Source organism: Podarcis filfolensis (genome assembly GCF_964270895.1).
Source record: "Podarcis filfolensis genome assembly, chromosome: 3".
In the NCBI taxonomy this organism is placed as follows: Eukaryota; Metazoa; Chordata; class Lepidosauria; order Squamata; family Lacertidae; genus Podarcis; species Podarcis filfolensis.
The window spans coordinates 50,367,821-50,386,042 of NC_139606.1; the positions used below are offsets into that span (position 1 = coordinate 50,367,821).

At 40.2% G+C, this 18,222-nt stretch overlaps 1 protein-coding gene across 4 annotated transcripts in view; it reads left to right on the plus strand.

Annotated features, from left to right (window-relative positions):
* The window catches only part of PRDM1 (PR/SET domain 1), an 87,113-nt gene extending 70,887 nt beyond the window's left edge, over positions 1-16,226 (plus strand). For all 4 annotated transcript variants that reach the window (XM_083608346.1, XM_083608344.1, XM_083608345.1 and 1 more), the window contains 5 exons: positions 4,378-4,497; positions 8,193-8,442; positions 11,015-12,060; positions 12,690-12,818; positions 13,057-16,226. In XM_083608346.1, the coding sequence (XP_083464472.1) occupies positions 4,378-4,497; positions 8,193-8,442; positions 11,015-12,060; positions 12,690-12,818; positions 13,057-13,632 (2,121 nt within the window). In that variant the 3' untranslated portion in view covers positions 13,633-16,226. The remainder of the gene's footprint in view (positions 1-4,377; positions 4,498-8,192; positions 8,443-11,014; positions 12,061-12,689; positions 12,819-13,056) is intronic.
* The last annotated feature ends 1,996 nt before the right edge of the window (positions 16,227-18,222 follow it).

The following is an 18,222-nucleotide window of genomic DNA, read 5'->3' on the forward strand; positions in this document are numbered from 1 at the left end:
CAAGTGTGAAATGTCAGTTTATGCCTGGAGTAGCCAATAAGGCCTAATTAACTTCAATTTCTGTCTTTTGGTTTGTAATGGGAGTATTTTTCTGGTATTTGTGTACAACCTAAGGCCTCTATGATGACTAATAACAATAATATGGTCATGAAATAGGCCAATTCATCACGATATGAACTTTCTTGTGAACCCCAGCCAAAGTCTTTTCCCCAGTTTGGGCAGAAACTTGGGTGTATACAGAAGTACTGTAACATTCAGAATCTCTGTTTTAGTACTATAAGCTTTTCCCTGTTGTTAAATCCCTAGAAACCACAATTTAGATATAGCTGTTCTAAAATATATTTGTTAAAACGTCTGCTTAATTACTGGTTAATGAACTATGACAATATTCTGCATATTGTGAAAGAGGTACGTGCTGTTTACAGTAAATATTGTAGTAATAAGGTATCACAGAAGCTAGTAAAATAGGCCTTTGCAGACAAGACATTTTTCATGCAACTTTCTAATGCACACTTTCCAAGCCCTGGATACACTTGTATTGCTTTTCCCTCTCAGAAAGCACATCTGATGATACTGCCTTGCCTTCTGGAATGCCATGCAACTGTAAAGGGCACCTGTTGGTTACTGCCCTCGAAGTGAATGGCAAAAAGTGGCACAGCTTTCTCTCTCTCTCTCTCTCTCTCTCTCTCTCTCTCTCTCTCTCTCTCTCTCGTTCTCCGTTCTCCCTTTTCTTCTTCAAGCAATAATATACCACCTGAGAAGCTTTTATAGGATGGGATTTTAAAAAGGAAAAAATATGGGAAGGTTGTGTATTTCGTTTCTGTTTAGAGTTTGCACCCTTCAGGCAGTATGGTCCAAACTGGCAAGGGTTCTGAGCAAGATGCAAACATTCTACTCTGTCCTCATTTCCCTTGCCATCAATAGGCTTAACTCACCTATTTGCTGCCTATTTCCTCCTCCACATGCACACACTATGGGAATAGGATATCACACAGTCATCTTTCCAAAGGGCATAGTGCAAAGTATAAAATACTGTTGGGGCATGCATGCTTTGAATGACTGTACAAAAATCCCCAAACTGTTTCTATTTGACAAGTTCCAAGTAATACTGATTCCTAGACGTTCTGAAAACCTCAGTATACTTTGAATTAAACTTAAAAGATATCAGAGTGTATGTGTGTGTGTGTATTAACTGCATTAAGAGCAAAGACCTATCTTACGTTCAAACTGCAAGTACACGTCGTATGCTGGCTGTGAACTTTTCTTGAAAGTTTAACAGAATGTAAATCAAGAAAGATGGGGAAAGCAAGAAGAACATCTGCCTTTTTCACCTCTCTATGAAAAATGCACGGGAATGACAAAAATAAACACAGTCATTAGGCATGTTTCTACTTGTTTTTGAAAGTCCCTGTTCATTCTGTTTTCAGTGCAGATGCACAACTGGTTTGACTTAAAAAAAAAAAGAAAGGCTTTGAAAACATACATGAAACAATAGCTACAAACTCTCCAGTCAGAGTCATGGCAGGCAGAATCCTACATTTCAGTGTTTGTTCTTGTTCTGTTCTGTTAAGGGTATTTCCACTCTGCCGACATAAACTGCTTTAACAGAGAATGCTAGCAATTGTAGTTTTGCAGGAAGGGGAGGGACTTCTATCAGAGAAGTCTCAGGCATCGTGCAACTACAATTCCCATAATTTTTTAAGAAGCCATACCAGTAAAATTATGTTTCTGTAGTAGAGACAGGGCCTCAAGAGTTTAGCTGGTAGACTGTGGAGTATTTAGTGGGGTGTGTGTGTCAGCACAAAGAATTGGCAAAGCAGGCAGGCAGGCAACAGTATGATCAGTTGAATAATGCTAATTATAGACTCAAGCATCTCGATGTCCTTTATCTGAAAACGTTTAGTATAACATATCTGAATACTTAAGAGATGTGTTCGTTTCTGAATAAGTTCTTCAAAGACCAGGTGGAGGATAGTTACAGGCATGGGAAGGATGCAGAAAGTTAAACCTTGTCTGCCTGCCCATGAAGCAATAATCCTTTCCATAAATAAAAATAAAATAAAGCAAGAGAGTTGCCTCCGGTCTTCCAGTATAAAAACAGTAGATAGTTACTGTGGCTCAAAAGCTAGTTAATTTTGCAAAATATTGAATATATTACATTCACTAATAATTGCACACTGTAATTTAAGTACAGTACTTATATTACAGTAGACTTGAGTAAAGGGAGAGGCCATACTGGGATGTTACGTTGTAGTTAATATGCCTATTTTCAAGTTAAGTACAGTGGATCCATAATGCAATTTTGTCCTTTCATTATTTTGGCAGACATAATGAAACTGGTTAGTAATGTGAGAAGAACATGACTCATTAGCTTTAACATGAATGTTTACTAAGTCTGTGGAACAAATGTCTTATATTCATCCCCCACTTTCCATTCAAGCTGCAGACACCAGTATTTTGAAGTCCTTATTCATGTTTCCTAGTTTACTGACTCTGTTGGTATATACAATATAGAGAGCAAATTAAAATTTAGCAGGCTTAGTGGAGGTGAAAAGAATGAGAGGAAAGCCCCTTTACTTAAGCACTGTATTGTAAAGGAGATACTGACAGGCATGCCTTTCTGATAAATAATGACCTTATTCCTGTTTTGGGGTGCATGGTTTAATTACGGGTAAGGAGGAAGCTGAAGTGCTAGTATATTTTACACTTCCCATAGTGACTCTGTTTTTCCTTGATCATATCCACACCAAGAAAGTTAAAGATCTGCATCCAAAGGTGATCAGTGACTATACTATTTAGATTTAAGACACATTTGGTGTAAGATTTATTTATGCTCACTGGGTAGAGCACATTTATTTATTTCAACATTTATATACTGCCTTTCACTGTAAAACAACAAGGAGTTTACAAGATAAAAGCAACAAAACAAACAGACATTAAAACAGAAATACCACTGATATTCTAATAGAGCGGTTATAAGAAATCGCTTCTCTGAAACGACCTCACAAATAGATATATCTTCAGGAACTGGTAGAATACCACCACTGCAGATGCCCACCATGTTTCTAAGGAGAGGTTATTCCACAGCATGGGGGCCACTGCAGAGAAACCCTTTCTCAGGTCACCACCAGATGCATTTCCAATGGGCACAGTGAAATTGGAAGGGCATCCTTCTACGATCTCTGTGAACAGACTGAAATGTGTGGAAGGAAGGAGGCACTCTGTCAGAGATCCTGGTCCTAAACATTTCAGGGCCTTACAAGTCAGTGACAAAACCTTACATTTGGTTCAGTAGTGAATTGGCAGCCACTGCCTTTTAGCACAGATGCAATGTGTGCCTTGGGGGAAGCTCCACTAAGTATCCTAGCTGCCACGTTTTGCACTAGCTGCTGATTCCATACCAACTGTAAAGGCAGTTTCATATAGAGCACATTGCAATAATTCAACCCAGAGGCTCCTATTAGTGCATGGGTGACTCTGCCCAGGAAAAAGCATAGCTGGTACACGAGCCAAAAGTGGTAACCAGCACTCTGGACCAGCAAAGTCACCTGAGCCTCCAGTGACAAAAATCAAGCAGCACCCCAAGCTATAAAACATCTACTTCAGGGATGTGCAACTCTAGCCAGGCCCAGATCCTGAATCCATGAACCACTCACCTGCAGAGCCTCCATCTTGTTAGGATTCCACTCCAGCTTTTATTGGCCCTCATCCCGCCCACCAACGCATCCAAGAACTGGTTCAGGACCTGCACTATGACACCTGACTCAAATTAACAGAGAAACAGGGCTGGGTGTCATCAGAATTCCAGGATTATAAACATAAATATGTAACTAGCAAGGTAGATTTCAAATGTCATGTCTGCAGGCTTTATTGGTCTCTATTTCTCTACAGAAATTTCATTTTTTAATGGGTATTATAGCATGTGATAATTGCATCTCAATGTCGCATTCAAGTTCTGAGTTCATTTCTTCCATGCAAAAATCAGGCAGTTAGACCATTGGTCACCAGTGTTTCTCAGCTTTTTCTCTCTCTAATCTCCTAAGGCCACTTTTATAGTTCATTCACGTATAAGATCTTTGAGAGTGAGCCAGTACTCATGTCATACTGTCAGGTGATCACAGAAGCAGATAAACAAATTCTACTCACCTTTGCAATGCTTTTTGGTATGTGTTATTTCCAAAAGATTATAGTTTTGCAACATCACTAAGTGCTGAAATAAATGCCACTCTAGAGACAAAGGAGGGTGGGGGATCCCTTGCCTATACATTGACTGCTTCCCTGTAATAACAATGTAGGGCACTTTTGTATCAAACTGTTTTTCCTGTGTGAATGCATAAACTTACTTAAATGGTTTGACGTGTGCTCTTTTCCTTTCAGGTTATTGGAGTTATTAGCAAAGACATTATCCCCAAAGGAACACGCTTTGGACCCCTGGTTGGTGAAATCTATACCAATGGCACAGTTCCTAAGGATGCAAACAGAAAATACTTTTGGCGGGTAAGTAGAAAAAACTAATGGTTATGGGTAAATAGTTCATTAAATAAGCACCACTGAAAAGAAACCACACTTCAGTGTTGACACCTGCTTAAGTTGTGATGGTTGAGGTGGCAATATGTTAACAGAAATACAGGTGAACTGAGTGAACATACGCTGAGTGAAATACAACCGAGTGAACTGAGAATGATAGAAAGCATCTTTTTTTATTTGTCCTACAATACATCATTGTTAGATCAGATTTTTTTAAAGCCTGCTGATTCACAATCCTATACAGTGCCAGTTTTTTTAAAAATCATCTATCCCTTAATTTCACTATGAACCTTACCCTAGGATGTTTCTCAGACTAATTAGTAATATTTCTCAATCTTGTACTCTGTGATGAATTACTTTTTGAAGTACTGAACTATTATAATAAGCTATTTGTTTTCCATTGCACAAGTTAGTAGGGCCACTTCCTAAAATGCTGCCAAGCCTGTTGTCTCAAGATGCCCTTATTTAATAGTTGTGATAAAGGGAAATAGCACCTCCTGGCTGGAGTACTGGGCTTGTACACTCACTGACCAGATAGTTTTGAGCAAGGCCCTGTCTCTTAATCCAGGGGAAGGCAATATGGTGCCCTTCAGATATTGTTGGACTCCCATCTTCCAAGAGCTGCAGCCAGCATGACCAATGATGGGAGCTGTAGTCCAGCAATATCTGGAGACATAATGTAGGCTACACCTGTCTTCATCTAACTTACCTCACAGGATTGTTGTAAGGTTAAAAATTCAGAAGTTGTTGGACTACAACTCTCACCATCCATGACCACTGGCTATGCCGGGACTGAGTTAGAACGGAAACACATCCAGAAAGCCAGACATTCCCCATCCTTGGGCTAAAATATCAGGTACATGCCTCTGTAATGCCTTAGGCAAGATGTCACTTCTTAGCGCAATAAATATTATAAAAAGAATTTCGCTTTAAAAAAACAACAACAACACACACCATTCTTTTTTTTAAAGGCTGCAGGAAGAAAATTACCGAAGACACGAGTGTCTAATGTCAAAGCTGTCAGGTTTCTTCCATTCTAGAGGCTTACTAAAGTATACCAACTTCAATCCACTTTACCCAACCCAATCCTTCAACAAAAGGGCTGCATTCCAAGTACAAATAAGTTTTAATTTAGCATTCAGGGTGGGGGATAGTTGCATAGCTTAAACCTTTGTGTGGTGGCATCAGGAAACTGTCCTGCTGCATCTGAGCGTTTGCCACGTATCAGATCATTCCAACATCACATGTCATTCTGAAAGCTGTCCATTTAAACACTGTTTCCATGTTTTCCTTTGTTACATCTTAATGATTCAATAGAAACAAGTGTGACTTGATTCTCCGTTCTCCTTAACCATTAGTATTTTTTCAATAAAATACACTTTAAGGAATCTCCTGCACTGGGAGATGCCAGTTAGCATCTGTCATCAAGTCCTTTCAGTGCTCACATCAGGAGAACTAAAGAAGGGTGCAGGGCTGGCCCTACCATTAGACAGAGTAAGACAGCAGCCTTAGGCGGCAATTGCTAAGGGGCAGAGAGCAGCAGTGAGGTGTTGAAGGGTAGACTTTTGTATGCCATGCGTCAGTACATGGAATGGAGTAGGGTGCCATTTTTTCCTTCATCTCAGGCAGGAAAATATCGTGGCCTCACCCTAGAAGCATGCATGCTTTCAGACTAGTCATTAGCACATTTAAGTAATTAAACAAATCTTACAAGAGGATTCTGACTATGTAACAGGATGTTATTCCAGACTTTCATTGAGGAAGCTAACATCATGCTTGTGTTATGTGCCTTCTGAAAAGTCTTGGTATTTACTTTTGTTTATTCTTTTGCTTCACACACTCTCCAAGTAGAAAAGGTTCTTTCCTAAGGGCCTGAAAACAGTCTTGCACATGCAAAGGAAATTGTGGAAGATAATTTCCCACATGTCATATAAAAGACATCCTGATTTGGCTGGCAGGAACAGGAACATCTGTTGTATGTAAGCATAAATGTTCCATTCAAAATATACCCTCTAAAAAGAGAAGGCATGAATATGCTGTGCAAACTCCAGGGTGATGTCATTTCTTGTAATTGCTACAGTATGACTCAGCACATTTTTAATCTTCCATACGATACACGGAAATCTGGTGAGGTGGCAAAATAAAGTTTTATGAGGCCATTCGATCTTACTGCAGTGAGATGTGTGTGTTTTGAAGAAAGCAATACAGTAAATTCTACTAGCTCTGGAAAGATGACTGGAAGTCACTTGGTCTAACTTCGGAAAGTAGTTTCTATCTGTAATAGAAGTGTACATCAATGGAACTCAGTTCCTGGAAGCTTGCAAATCGGAGCTAACAAACTCCTCTTGAGTGCATAATTCTTCAGGCTTTGTTCCATCTTTCTCATAACAAAAACACCGCAAAATCTCTCAAGCTTCTTTGATGAAGCCACATGTATTTCCTCAGCCTCAAATGACAGGAAGTAAGAAAGTGATTCTGGTGTTTACTGCCTGTGTTAAAAGGCCAGCTTTTGTTGCTGCTTTTTTTTAATGACTTCTCAGTCGATTCTTACATCAAACAGCATTCAGAAGAAATTGAACGTGCATGTCAAAAAGCACAGGGAAATGGTGCAACATTGCATTCGGACATGAGAAAACCAAACTGAAATTCTATCCCAGCCATTACACTAATCTATGGCACTAACTTCATGGGGATTTTATTTTTAAGTAAAACGAAACAGGAATGCATATTGTCACTGGCCCAGAGCCCTTTGGAACAAGGCAGGAAAGAGGGGGGAAATAAATATTTCCTATTTGAACATGATGACTTGTGAAACTTTTTTTAAAAAAACCTCACAACCTTATAGTTACCAGTTAACTATAGTTAACTGTGCCATAGTTTCAGTGGTAAACTGAAAGCAAGGCTACACTACAGTCTACAGGTACAGCCTTGTCAGGAGTTTTCTATATTCACTTTCATATTCTCAGATGCACACTGGAAAACAAGGATATATCGAATCAGTACATTATTTGTTCTTCTGTCACATGCTGTAGAGTTCTATTTTCTCAAACATACTAGCTGAGAGAGAAAAATATTTCTCTTGCTGTCACAATCTGGCCCGCTTCCAGATCTCCTGTTAGTTATATGAAATACAGTTCACTTTACCCCACCAGCCCTTTAACAAAAGGGCTACATTCCAAGTATGCTCAAGTGTCACTTTAGGACTTTGGGGTGGTTGATATTTGCGTAACTTAAAGCTTTGGGTGGTGGTGGTAGGAAACGGCAAGTAAAGAGGCCATGGGGGGGGGGGCGGGAAGACAAGGGCAAGGAATTGGTTGTGACATAACCATGCTAATCAGTCTTTACAAAAGTGACTCACCACATTATTGCAAGCACACAGTCAGACCTTAAGTCAATAATACCACCCACTTGTTGACCAGCAGTCCAAGAGTCTTAAAGCAGAGGCGCTGAATACTGAACTTTTAAGTAGCATGCTTTCATTTGAATGCTAAGCATCAAAATACACATCGCACCAGAAAAAAAGTTACAAAGCATATTCCATTTGGATCATCTCCTACAGTCTATAAAGGGTACTTACCATCCACTAGTATATTTCATTGCCTTTTTTTAAAAAAAAGGGTTCTTTTCCATTTATACCTTACATTTCTATCTTCCATTCTCTGCAGATATATTCTGGTGGTGAACTTCTCCACTTCATTGATGGATTTAATGAGGAAAAGAGCAATTGGATGCGTTATGTAAACCCAGCACATTCTGTTCAGGAGCAGAACCTGGCTGCTTGTCAGAATGGAATGGATGTCTACTTTTATACTATCAAACCCATACCACCTGGTCAGGAATTGCTTGTGTGGTATTGCCGGGACTTTGCAGAAAGGTTACACTATCCTTCCACTGGAGACCTGGTGATGAATATAAGTAAGTAGATTACAGCAGATTTGCATGCAAATAATGTCTTTTGCCAATGGGGTGTGTGTCTAAAATATGCATTATACCTGCAGAATGGGCCAAACTACACACAAAATTTATCATGAAGTTTGCTATAATTTAGGGCCTTGACATGAGAAGATAGTAGCTTTCCCCCCACTGCAAATTGAAGGCTGTAAATTGGGGGCCTTTAGCTGGATCAGGACCACAGGGATGACACCCTCCCGGTAACCAGAGTAGGTCACCCAGCACACTCATGGTGGTTCTAGATCATGGCCAAACACTTCAGCAGAATTTGTTGTCAACGTAATTTGTTTCTAAATGGGTCATGAATGATGTAACGATAAACATCATCTCCATTCTTAGCTTGTCTGGAAATTCTTTTACCTCAGAACTTCTAGGTTCTCATTCATCTCACAAAACAGATGCCTTATTTAGAACAAAAATGTGAATCAGCATTATTAAAATCCACTACTCAAAATGTTCAGCAGCATTTACTCAAGAAATTACTCTGCACGCCCACAGCTATTTTTCAAGGTCTCAGGGGAAAGAATTAGAATTAAATCTCTCAGGCAACTGTTAGGAGGTCCACAAAAGAAAGGTTCTTTAAACTAGATCTGGGCAGAAAACGATTCACTGTACATTTGCCATTTATGTTGTTTCATTGAGCACTAAGTGGCTATACTGCTAAAAATACCCCTCAGATTGGGTGTAACTTGTGATGAAGATATGCTAACCTCACAGTTGATCTGTATGTATTAAGACAAGGAACAGCATTTTTTTGGCATAGATGAAAACTCGTAGAAACCATGGCTTAAATTTAGTTTATGAAGTCTGTGGAGTGGGGGGAAGCAGGTGCTTTGTGTAGGCGGGGATGTAGGCTTAATAGGGATTTTTGCACAAATGACACTGAACATAAAGCATATTGTGAAGGGACCACAAAAGACTCACTTCAGTACTTCACTGCATGTAGTGTGAACATACTGGACCAGTATGTGAACCAGCAGAAATGTGCTCTGGTTCCTGTAACTTATCTAGGAGTGTTGTGTTTCTCTCTCATATTTATCTTGGTGTGTGTGTGTGTGTGTGTGTGTGTGTGTGTACCACCACCACCACCACAAATGACAATTTTAACTTCTTGCCTTTCTGACAAGACTTTGCCAGAAGGCTGATAGGAGCATGGCAGACTGTCTGTCTAATAGTTCCACATCTATCACTCCATTCTTCTGCTATGCATGTGGGCATACACACATCACTTTTCATCTGTTCCTCTGATATGTTCCTCTGAATTTTTTTCTAAGTTGCTGGCTTAATGAAGAGCTAGCAGATCAAAAGCAAAAAAATAAATAAATAGGAAGATAGGAATAGGAAGGAACTCCCCCCCCCCCAATGCCTCTAGGAAAATGTGGAACTAGCAAACTTTAGACCAAGTGTTGTGTAGTGGTTAGAGTATTAGACTAGGGCATGGGAGATCAGGGGAGACCTAATCCCCACGCAGTCTTGAAGTTCATTGGGTGAATCTGGGCCAGTCACTTACTGGCCCACAGGGTTGTTGTGTGGATTACTAGGTATGAAGCCTAATTCAAAATGTTAGATTTTGGACAAAAGTAAGACTCACAGTAATAACTGAATCAAGAAGTTCAATGCTATCACTTTTGGGGTTATATATCACACTACATGTGTTAATTAGTTTACCAGTGACAGTATATTTGTCATTGGTAAATTAATCATGACTGTTTCTTGAGAATGGTATTTTGGCTCACTACAAGTTTTAATGCAGTTAGCAATGTTGAAGCAATTATCACCAATCTGCTACTGTAAAAGGTGTGCCTACTTAATATTTTTTAAACTCTGATTATCACTGATTGTAATTTTTGCATCTTATTACCATTCAGTTCCCACCTTACAATTTTCTCTTTTATGTTTACCTGCCTAGTAAGATTTCATTTCCTGCATCTGAGGAAGTGGGTATGAGTCCACAGAAGTTCATGCCATAATAAATTTACAAAATTATTAGCTAAATCAACAAAGTCTTTAAAGAACAACAATAGTCTTTTTTTGCTTTTAGTAGCACCTCTTGTGTGTCTCATCCATAGTTCTGTTATTCATGCATGATTGCAAGGCACTCAGTCACCTTTAAAGTGACGAGTGTTGAAACTTGTTTGTTTTCGTTAGAAGCAGTCGAGGGAGCTGGAACAGCCAAATCCTTTTGCCTTAGAAAGGTATATAGTAAGCTGCCTTGTTATCTACAAAGTATGCATCAGGTGCTACTGTGTTTTCTGTAATCAGTTTAATCCAATAATATACAAGAAAGGTGAGACTAGAACAAATGTAGCAGAAATGAACTGATTGGATCATGATAAACACCCAGGATTTAATAAGCAGCTACTGAGTTTATTTGAGTTTAATGCTGTGCTAGTCCACCAATGCAAATACCTAGGAATGACTATTTATATGTGTGTTTTATATTTATATGTGTGTTTTAAGGCAGAGGCTAATGACCAATGTCTGTAAATTGTCTTTATTGGCCTTAAAAATTCATTGCCTTGTTTTTATATTTCAGCACAAAGCCATGTTAATCCAAAGCAGCCAGCTAATGACAAAGATGAACTTTATCTAAAAACTGTTCCCAGAAGAGAGCACAGTGTGAAGGAAATCCTGAAAACTGATTCCAGTAATCCCAAAGGAAAGGAATTATTTTATAGCCACATTTATCCACATACTCAAGAAAAAGACTTGGAGGGCTTGAGAAAAAATTGTAGTCCTGAAAAGCCTTTCTATCCTCGTATTGTCTACCCAATCCGACCACCCATCCCTGAAGATTACCTGAAGGCTTATAGGATTGAGAGGCCAAGTTACATTGCCCACTCACCTATCCAGTCTTCTACCACACCAAGCCCCTCAGCAAGAAGTAGTCCAGACCAAAGTTTGAAAAGCTCAAGCCCTCACAACAGCCCAGTTACAGTCTCACCCCTAGCTTCTATGACTCAAGAGCACAGAGAACCTTATCCTTACTTGAATGGACTCTATAACTCAGAAGGATTAGGGGCATATTCTGGGTATGCACCTTCAAGCCATCTCCCACAAGCCTTTCCCTACCACAAATTTTTGTTACCACCATATGGCATGAGCATCAACAATTTCAACCTCTTTCCAAGGATGTATCCTTTCTACAGCAGCCTACTCAGTGGAGGAAGCATCCCCAATCATATGCTGAACTCCTCTCCAGGACTTCCAAGTTCCTTGCCATCTGATGGAAGCCGACAGCTGCTGCAACCTGACCATCCAAGGGACTTCCTCATCCCTGCACATAACAGTGCCTTCTCTATCACAGGGGCAGCTGCCAGTATGAAAGACAAGCCATGTAGCCCAACTAGTGGATCGCCCACAGCGGGCACAGCAGCCACTTCAGAACACATAATGCAACCTAAACCTACCTCAGCAGTGTTGGCTGCCACCAGCAGTGAAGAAGCCATGAATCTTATCAAGAGCAAGCGAAACATGACTGGTTACAAAACCCTCCCATACCCACTGAAGAAACAGAATGGGAAAATAAAGTATGAATGCAATGTCTGCTCCAAAACCTTTGGTCAGCTCTCTAATTTGAAGGTAGGCCTTTGAAGAAAATATCATTTCTAGACCTATGGATAAACAAACAAACAAACAAAACCCCAAACCAATCTGGTTACTGTCTCTCTGGAAAGTCTTTCTTAAGCACCTGTTTCTTCTAGGCTTTAATCACCTATGTTGGTTTTAGTATAGTATCTTGATATTGTGGTAATAACTTTTGAGGTTTAATAAACCTTTGAGGTTTAATTACCTTTTGACATTTTCAAATGAAAACTCCCTGCAACAATTGAGCAAGTTGATTTTAGCATGTAGTGGACATAATCTTTCCATTCTCATTCCTTGTGGGGCTTTTGTTCTGATAACTGCTAAGTGAGAGCATCTATGGAATAGTCAGATTTAATTTGTGTTCTTTGTTGGATCATCAATAAGTGCAAAATGTCCCTAGAAACTTAGAGAACAGTTCCACTGCTGCGTTTTTTAAAAACATACTTTTTAGGGAGCCTTTTTTAAAACCTATCCAAGTTAAATGTATATTGTGTAACTTTGGGCAAAAGTAATAAAAGGAACAGTGCCTGGTATTTTAGATACTCAATAATTAGATTAGGATATTTAACACACTATCTTGGAAGCTATTACGAAAGTATAATAAATGTTCTGTTCCTTAAAAGGTTCACCTTCGAGTACACAGCGGAGAAAGACCATTCAAATGTACTACTTGCAATAAAGGATTCACTCAGCTGGCTCACCTCCAAAAGCACTATCTGGTACACACAGGAGAAAAGCCCCATGAATGTCAGGTATGTCACAATTAGTATATAATGAGATCATGACTTGGGTGCAAAGTAACATTGACGCAGACTTGAGCACACAACTGGAACACACAACTGGTTGTGGTTTTCTAAATGGAGATAAATGAGAAAGTAAAAGAATGGATGACGCTTTTTCGGAATTACTTATGCTTTTCTATTAAATGCATTTTCAAAGAGCAAACTACCACCTTTCTTCTAAGGTTCTCATTCTCTCCCCCCTGATCAGGTCTGCCACAAGCGATTCAGCAGCACGAGCAACCTGAAGACCCACCTGCGGCTACATTCTGGAGAGAAGCCTTACCAGTGCAAACTTTGCACTGCTAAATTTACCCAGTTTGTGCACTTGAAACTGCACAAACGGCTCCACACCAGAGAGCGCCCGCACAAGTGTATCCATTGCCACAAGAGCTATATCCACCTTTGCAGCCTCAAGGTCCACCTGAAAGGCAACTGCCCTGTTGTCCCTGAACCCACCCTTTCGACAGAGGACCTCAACCGGATCAATGAAGAGATTGAGAAATTTGACATTAGTGACAGTGCAGACAGGCTGGACGATGTTGAGGACAACATTGACATGGCATCTATAGTAGAAAAAGAAATACTTGCTGTGCTTAAACGAGAGATGGAAGGAGCTACTCTTAAAGCATCGCTGCAGAGGAACCTGGGAAATGGGCTGGTTTCCTCAGGATGTAACCTTTATGAATCATCAGATATGTCAATTGTGAAGTTGCCTCAAGGTCATCCACTACCTCGGGTACCTATAAAGGTCAAGCAAGAAGCAGTTGAACCAATGGACCCTTAAATGCTGTGGGGTGTGCGTGTGTGAGAGAGAAGTGAGTGTGTGTACACATGTGCATACTTACATGTGCATTCGTATGTATGGCAAAGTGGTTTGTGTTGTTTTTTAATTTATGACTTGGCAAGTCAGGGTGCCTGTAGCAATTGCTTGTATATAGTGTCAATGCTGCAAAGCAATCTTGGCTTACAGTAGTTTATCTTACTCCATTTGAAAGAAGGAACTCCAAAGTTGTATTCTCAGGGCATGAAAAGAGGCAAGGACTGTGTATTACCTCTGCTACTTCCAAAAAAGACAATCTTTTATCCATAATCATTTTCCAGTAATAATTTATTATGCAATTTACCATTAACAAAGCAATAGATAGAAAATATTCACAATGATAGGAAGTTTCATTATAAGGTTGAATATAAGTGTTCATATATATATATATATATATTGTCTTGTGGCCATTCTTTGTATAATTTCTTCCTGTGCATCTGTTTAGCAAATAAAAACCAGCAACCTAAGATTGATGGGGAAGCAAAGGGGGGAATGTTACATTCCTGATTTAGAAATTAGGTTTTTGTTTTGCCAAAGGTAAATACTAGAGTTTCCTCCAGTTAGAGCAGTGCTGTATAACTGAACAAAGTGGGTAGAACTGTGAAATTTCCCCAAAATGTATGCAGCAGCCAAGAGGAAAACGTCATACTGGTATAGGCATAGAAAAGAGTGATGCGATGATTTTCTGTCTACAGTACCTCAATGTCTAAGATGAATAGGAAAGTAAAATCATCTGCCAGAAATAATGCATCAAATAGGTTTTCTAAACAAACATGTTGCATACCTTGACATTGAGAGCAATAGTATTACAAAATTACTTATTTTTTTCTTCTCACAAACTGTTTGTATACATATGCAAGGAATAATATCCCAAAGATGCTGTCCGAAAGGAGAGTATTGCTGAGATTTTTGCCAGTGAAGTACTAGGGGGGAATCTGATTCCTAGGCTCCCCCGGAAAAGATGTGCCAGATCTCCCCCAACCCCATTCCCTCTATCTACTTTCCTTGGGTAGAAGTTGCTAACAAAGTCCTTTCTTGGCATACTTTATTGGTTCCCCACTCTTTCCCTATATGACTCAAGATCTCGCTCAGTATTTGTATTAGTACGTTTTGTGGTTAATTTAATTAAAGATAAAAAGGGCATTGCAAAGTTGCTGAACAACAGTTACCTCATTGAGTGTGTCCAGTGGTGCAGAAGATGTTGTTTTATCTAATGCTTTGCTACTTTAGAGAACAAACCAAAATGTGCAGAGGAGAAGATAGAAGGCACATTCTTTTCTTTTTTTGTAAATCTTTTTTGTTTTGCTAAGCCCAAAGATACCATGTCGGCATACAAGGTGTAGCAAAGAATACATGTATATTTATAGATATTTATGCCAATATACCATGTATGTGTGTGCATGCGTATATTTTATACCACTTAAGTTTGTGAGACAAACCTTATAATGAAATCTTACTTGCATAGCTTGCTTCACCTTCCAAAGGTATGACTTAACAGCCTCCAGCCCATGCTACTGTGCTAAGGAAATCAGTAATTTAATTCCGAGTCTTAATCCTCTAAACCATTACTCACAAACAATTTGTCCACATATTATAAAATTCCCACAGAATTCTGTGAAGATTATGTGGCTGAGTCTTCTATCCCTCTCATATTCTTGCGGAAGACACTTGTCTGTGGGGGGGGGGGACACATTAAGAAATCGTTGCTGGGGGAAAAAACAAAATCTCACTCACCTATGTATGGTATAAATATAATACAGAATGGTAATTTGTTTTTATTGCGCAGTCTGTTGACTGGATCAATAAATAGATTGATTGAGATAATACAGATTGGTAAAGGGTAGGAAGAGCTGTTTAAAATGTCGAGTGAAGTCTGCCATTGTTTCCTCTGCTTCTTAAAAGGTGATCGCGTGATCACATGTACGTAACGGAGGGAAAAAATAACAGCGTTGTTACACCCTGTTCTACTGTGTGTATATACATTCCTATCTCAACATAGTCTTAAAGAGTTAGACTGTTTCAGAAATGATATCAATCTAATGCCTTCTTATTTAAGATACCAAACATATCTCTGGTCTAAAAGTAGCTCAAGGAAAACTTTAAATATAGCTTTTTTGAAGGAAGGGCTACTGTTCATTACATTTCTGCTCCCGTAAATTGTGAGGCAAACATATTTAAATGTAGCAATGTTTCATAAATGTAGGATTTAACTGTAGGATAAACCAAAGTACCACTACTATGACTGGACACACTGTTGCTTTTATTAATTGCCTATAGTGCTTTCCTGTATTTGATACAAAATTTTACAAAGATTTATATGCATCAGCTTTAAAATTTGCTTCCTTTATGTCCAATCTTCTCCTCTCAGTTTAGGACCTTTACATGTGAATGTAGCAACAATCAGTGTTGTTTTTTTTTAAAGAACAGGCTCTGACCAAAGTTAACAGGCTTTTTACTTTGCTAGAACAAACTATCTTATGTTTACGTACTGGTTTACATTGTTATTTATGTGCAAAAATGTCAAAATGTAAATTAAATATAAAATGTTCATTGCTTTACCCAATGAGTCAGCTCCATTTCTTAGATAACTTGTGCTATTTCATTTCCACTTCTCAGTAACATAAGGTATATGACAGGTGAAGAACGTTTCTCAGCCGGATGGTCACATTACCTTGTGGGGGAACTTCCTGAAGCCACATGCCACTGGGTAGATGAGACCACAGACAAAAGTGTGCAAAGCCCTGTAGCAAAACTTAGAGGTTTCCCCACATAGCTCTGTCCAGGCAAACATAAGGCATTGTTATAGTTTTTATTTTATTATTTATTGATTTTGTATACCTCCCTTCATCTGAAGATCACTGTGTGGTTCACAACATAAAAATACAAAATGAGAACACAAAATGCATCACAAAACAAAAAGAAACCAATAACCCTGCTCCCACACACACATTTAAAAGGCCATAGAATGTTAACCAGCTAAAGGCCTGGTTATAGAGAAATGTTTTTGCCTGGCGCCTAAAGATATGTAATGAAGGCACTAGGCGGGCCTTCCTGAGGAAAGCATTCAACAAATGGAGCCACTGCAGGAAAGGCCTGTTCTGGTGTTGCCCCCTCCTGGGCCTCTGGACAGAAGCACCCAAAGAAGGGCCTCAGATGATAACCATGTTGGTTTATAGGGAGTGAGGTGGTCCTTGAGGTACTGCAATCCTGAATAGGCTCCATGAAGTGGGTGAGGGTGTTAAAAGACACTCATGTCAATGACGTGAGCCATTTGGATGTTCCAGAGATCGACCAGGGCTTTGACAGAAGTGCCAGTCATATCAACTGGAAAATCCCCCAGAGCCATCTGGAAGCCTACTGGATCCATCAGCCCCCACACAACTGGACAGAAAGCCTGAAGAGAGAAAAGAAAATTTCTATAGACCACAGCAACTCTCCCTCCCCAACCTTCAAGTCTGACAAAGTTCTGAGTACCCAGGTGAGACCAATTCCACCCTGCTTACTCACCCAGGTCTCGGTGGTACAGGCCAGATGGGCCGCCTCATCCGTAATCATATCATGGAGGTGTTACTCAGAGCCAACCTGGCATTCAGCAACAGCAGCCGCAGACCTGAGGGCTGGCTGATAGGACAACCACAATTCCCCAGATTGGAGGAGGGTCTGTTCAAAGACACATTTCAATCACACACAAAGGAGGGCACATAGCAGGGCCCTTTTCCAGGACACTCCATTCCATTCTTGCCACCTTGAGGCTTCCACCACTCTGCCCCAAAACAGGCACTCAGTCTGACTGCTTGAGCATGGTCAGTCCTCATCGGGCTGTTTTGGGGCATCAAGTTGCTTCTTTAGGTTTTTAACTTAAATGATGTTTTCGTTTTTCAATTTCTGCAAACCTTGGGGTTCTCCTGTGCATGCTGATGCCACCTTCCCCTCCCCCCAGTAGCCCCATTTTGGCTTCATTGCCATCAGAAAGAGCACTTGAGTTTGCTATTAGTATATACAAGGGAGAGCCACAACAAAACCTTGCAGTGTGGAATGCGCTTCCACTCAGACTTTCAGCCAGCAAGCTATTTCCTTTGTGAGGATATACAATTCCATGTTCTCTCACTGCTTTTCCATTCTCCCCTGCCGCACAAAAGACACTTGGGGATTTTTTGGGGGGGGCATTGAACATGCTCTGCTCTTGTTAGGCTGAATTTGGGTTCCCTGCCACCCACCCTCACCCTTTATGGGCTTTGTTTTTCTAAAGCATTTTGCATGTTGACAAACCGGTCTTCTGATAAAGCCACTTCCGGCCTGACCAGGAGGTGGGGTTGCAGGCTTCACGCCCACTCCACGTGAGCGGGGGCTGGTTTCAGCCCCCGCGAGAGCAGGGGAATCCCGGCCGCGTCATCCACCCAGCCAGCCAATCGGGTGGCTGGAGGGCATGGCCTGCCCTATTTAGGGCCAGCGCGGCCGGGGCTCACCCTCTTTTGCCGGCTAGCCCCCACGTTTTCCCACCCTCCCTCCCTTTAGGTAGGTTTCTGACTTTGCTATGGACTTCGGTCTGTCGCC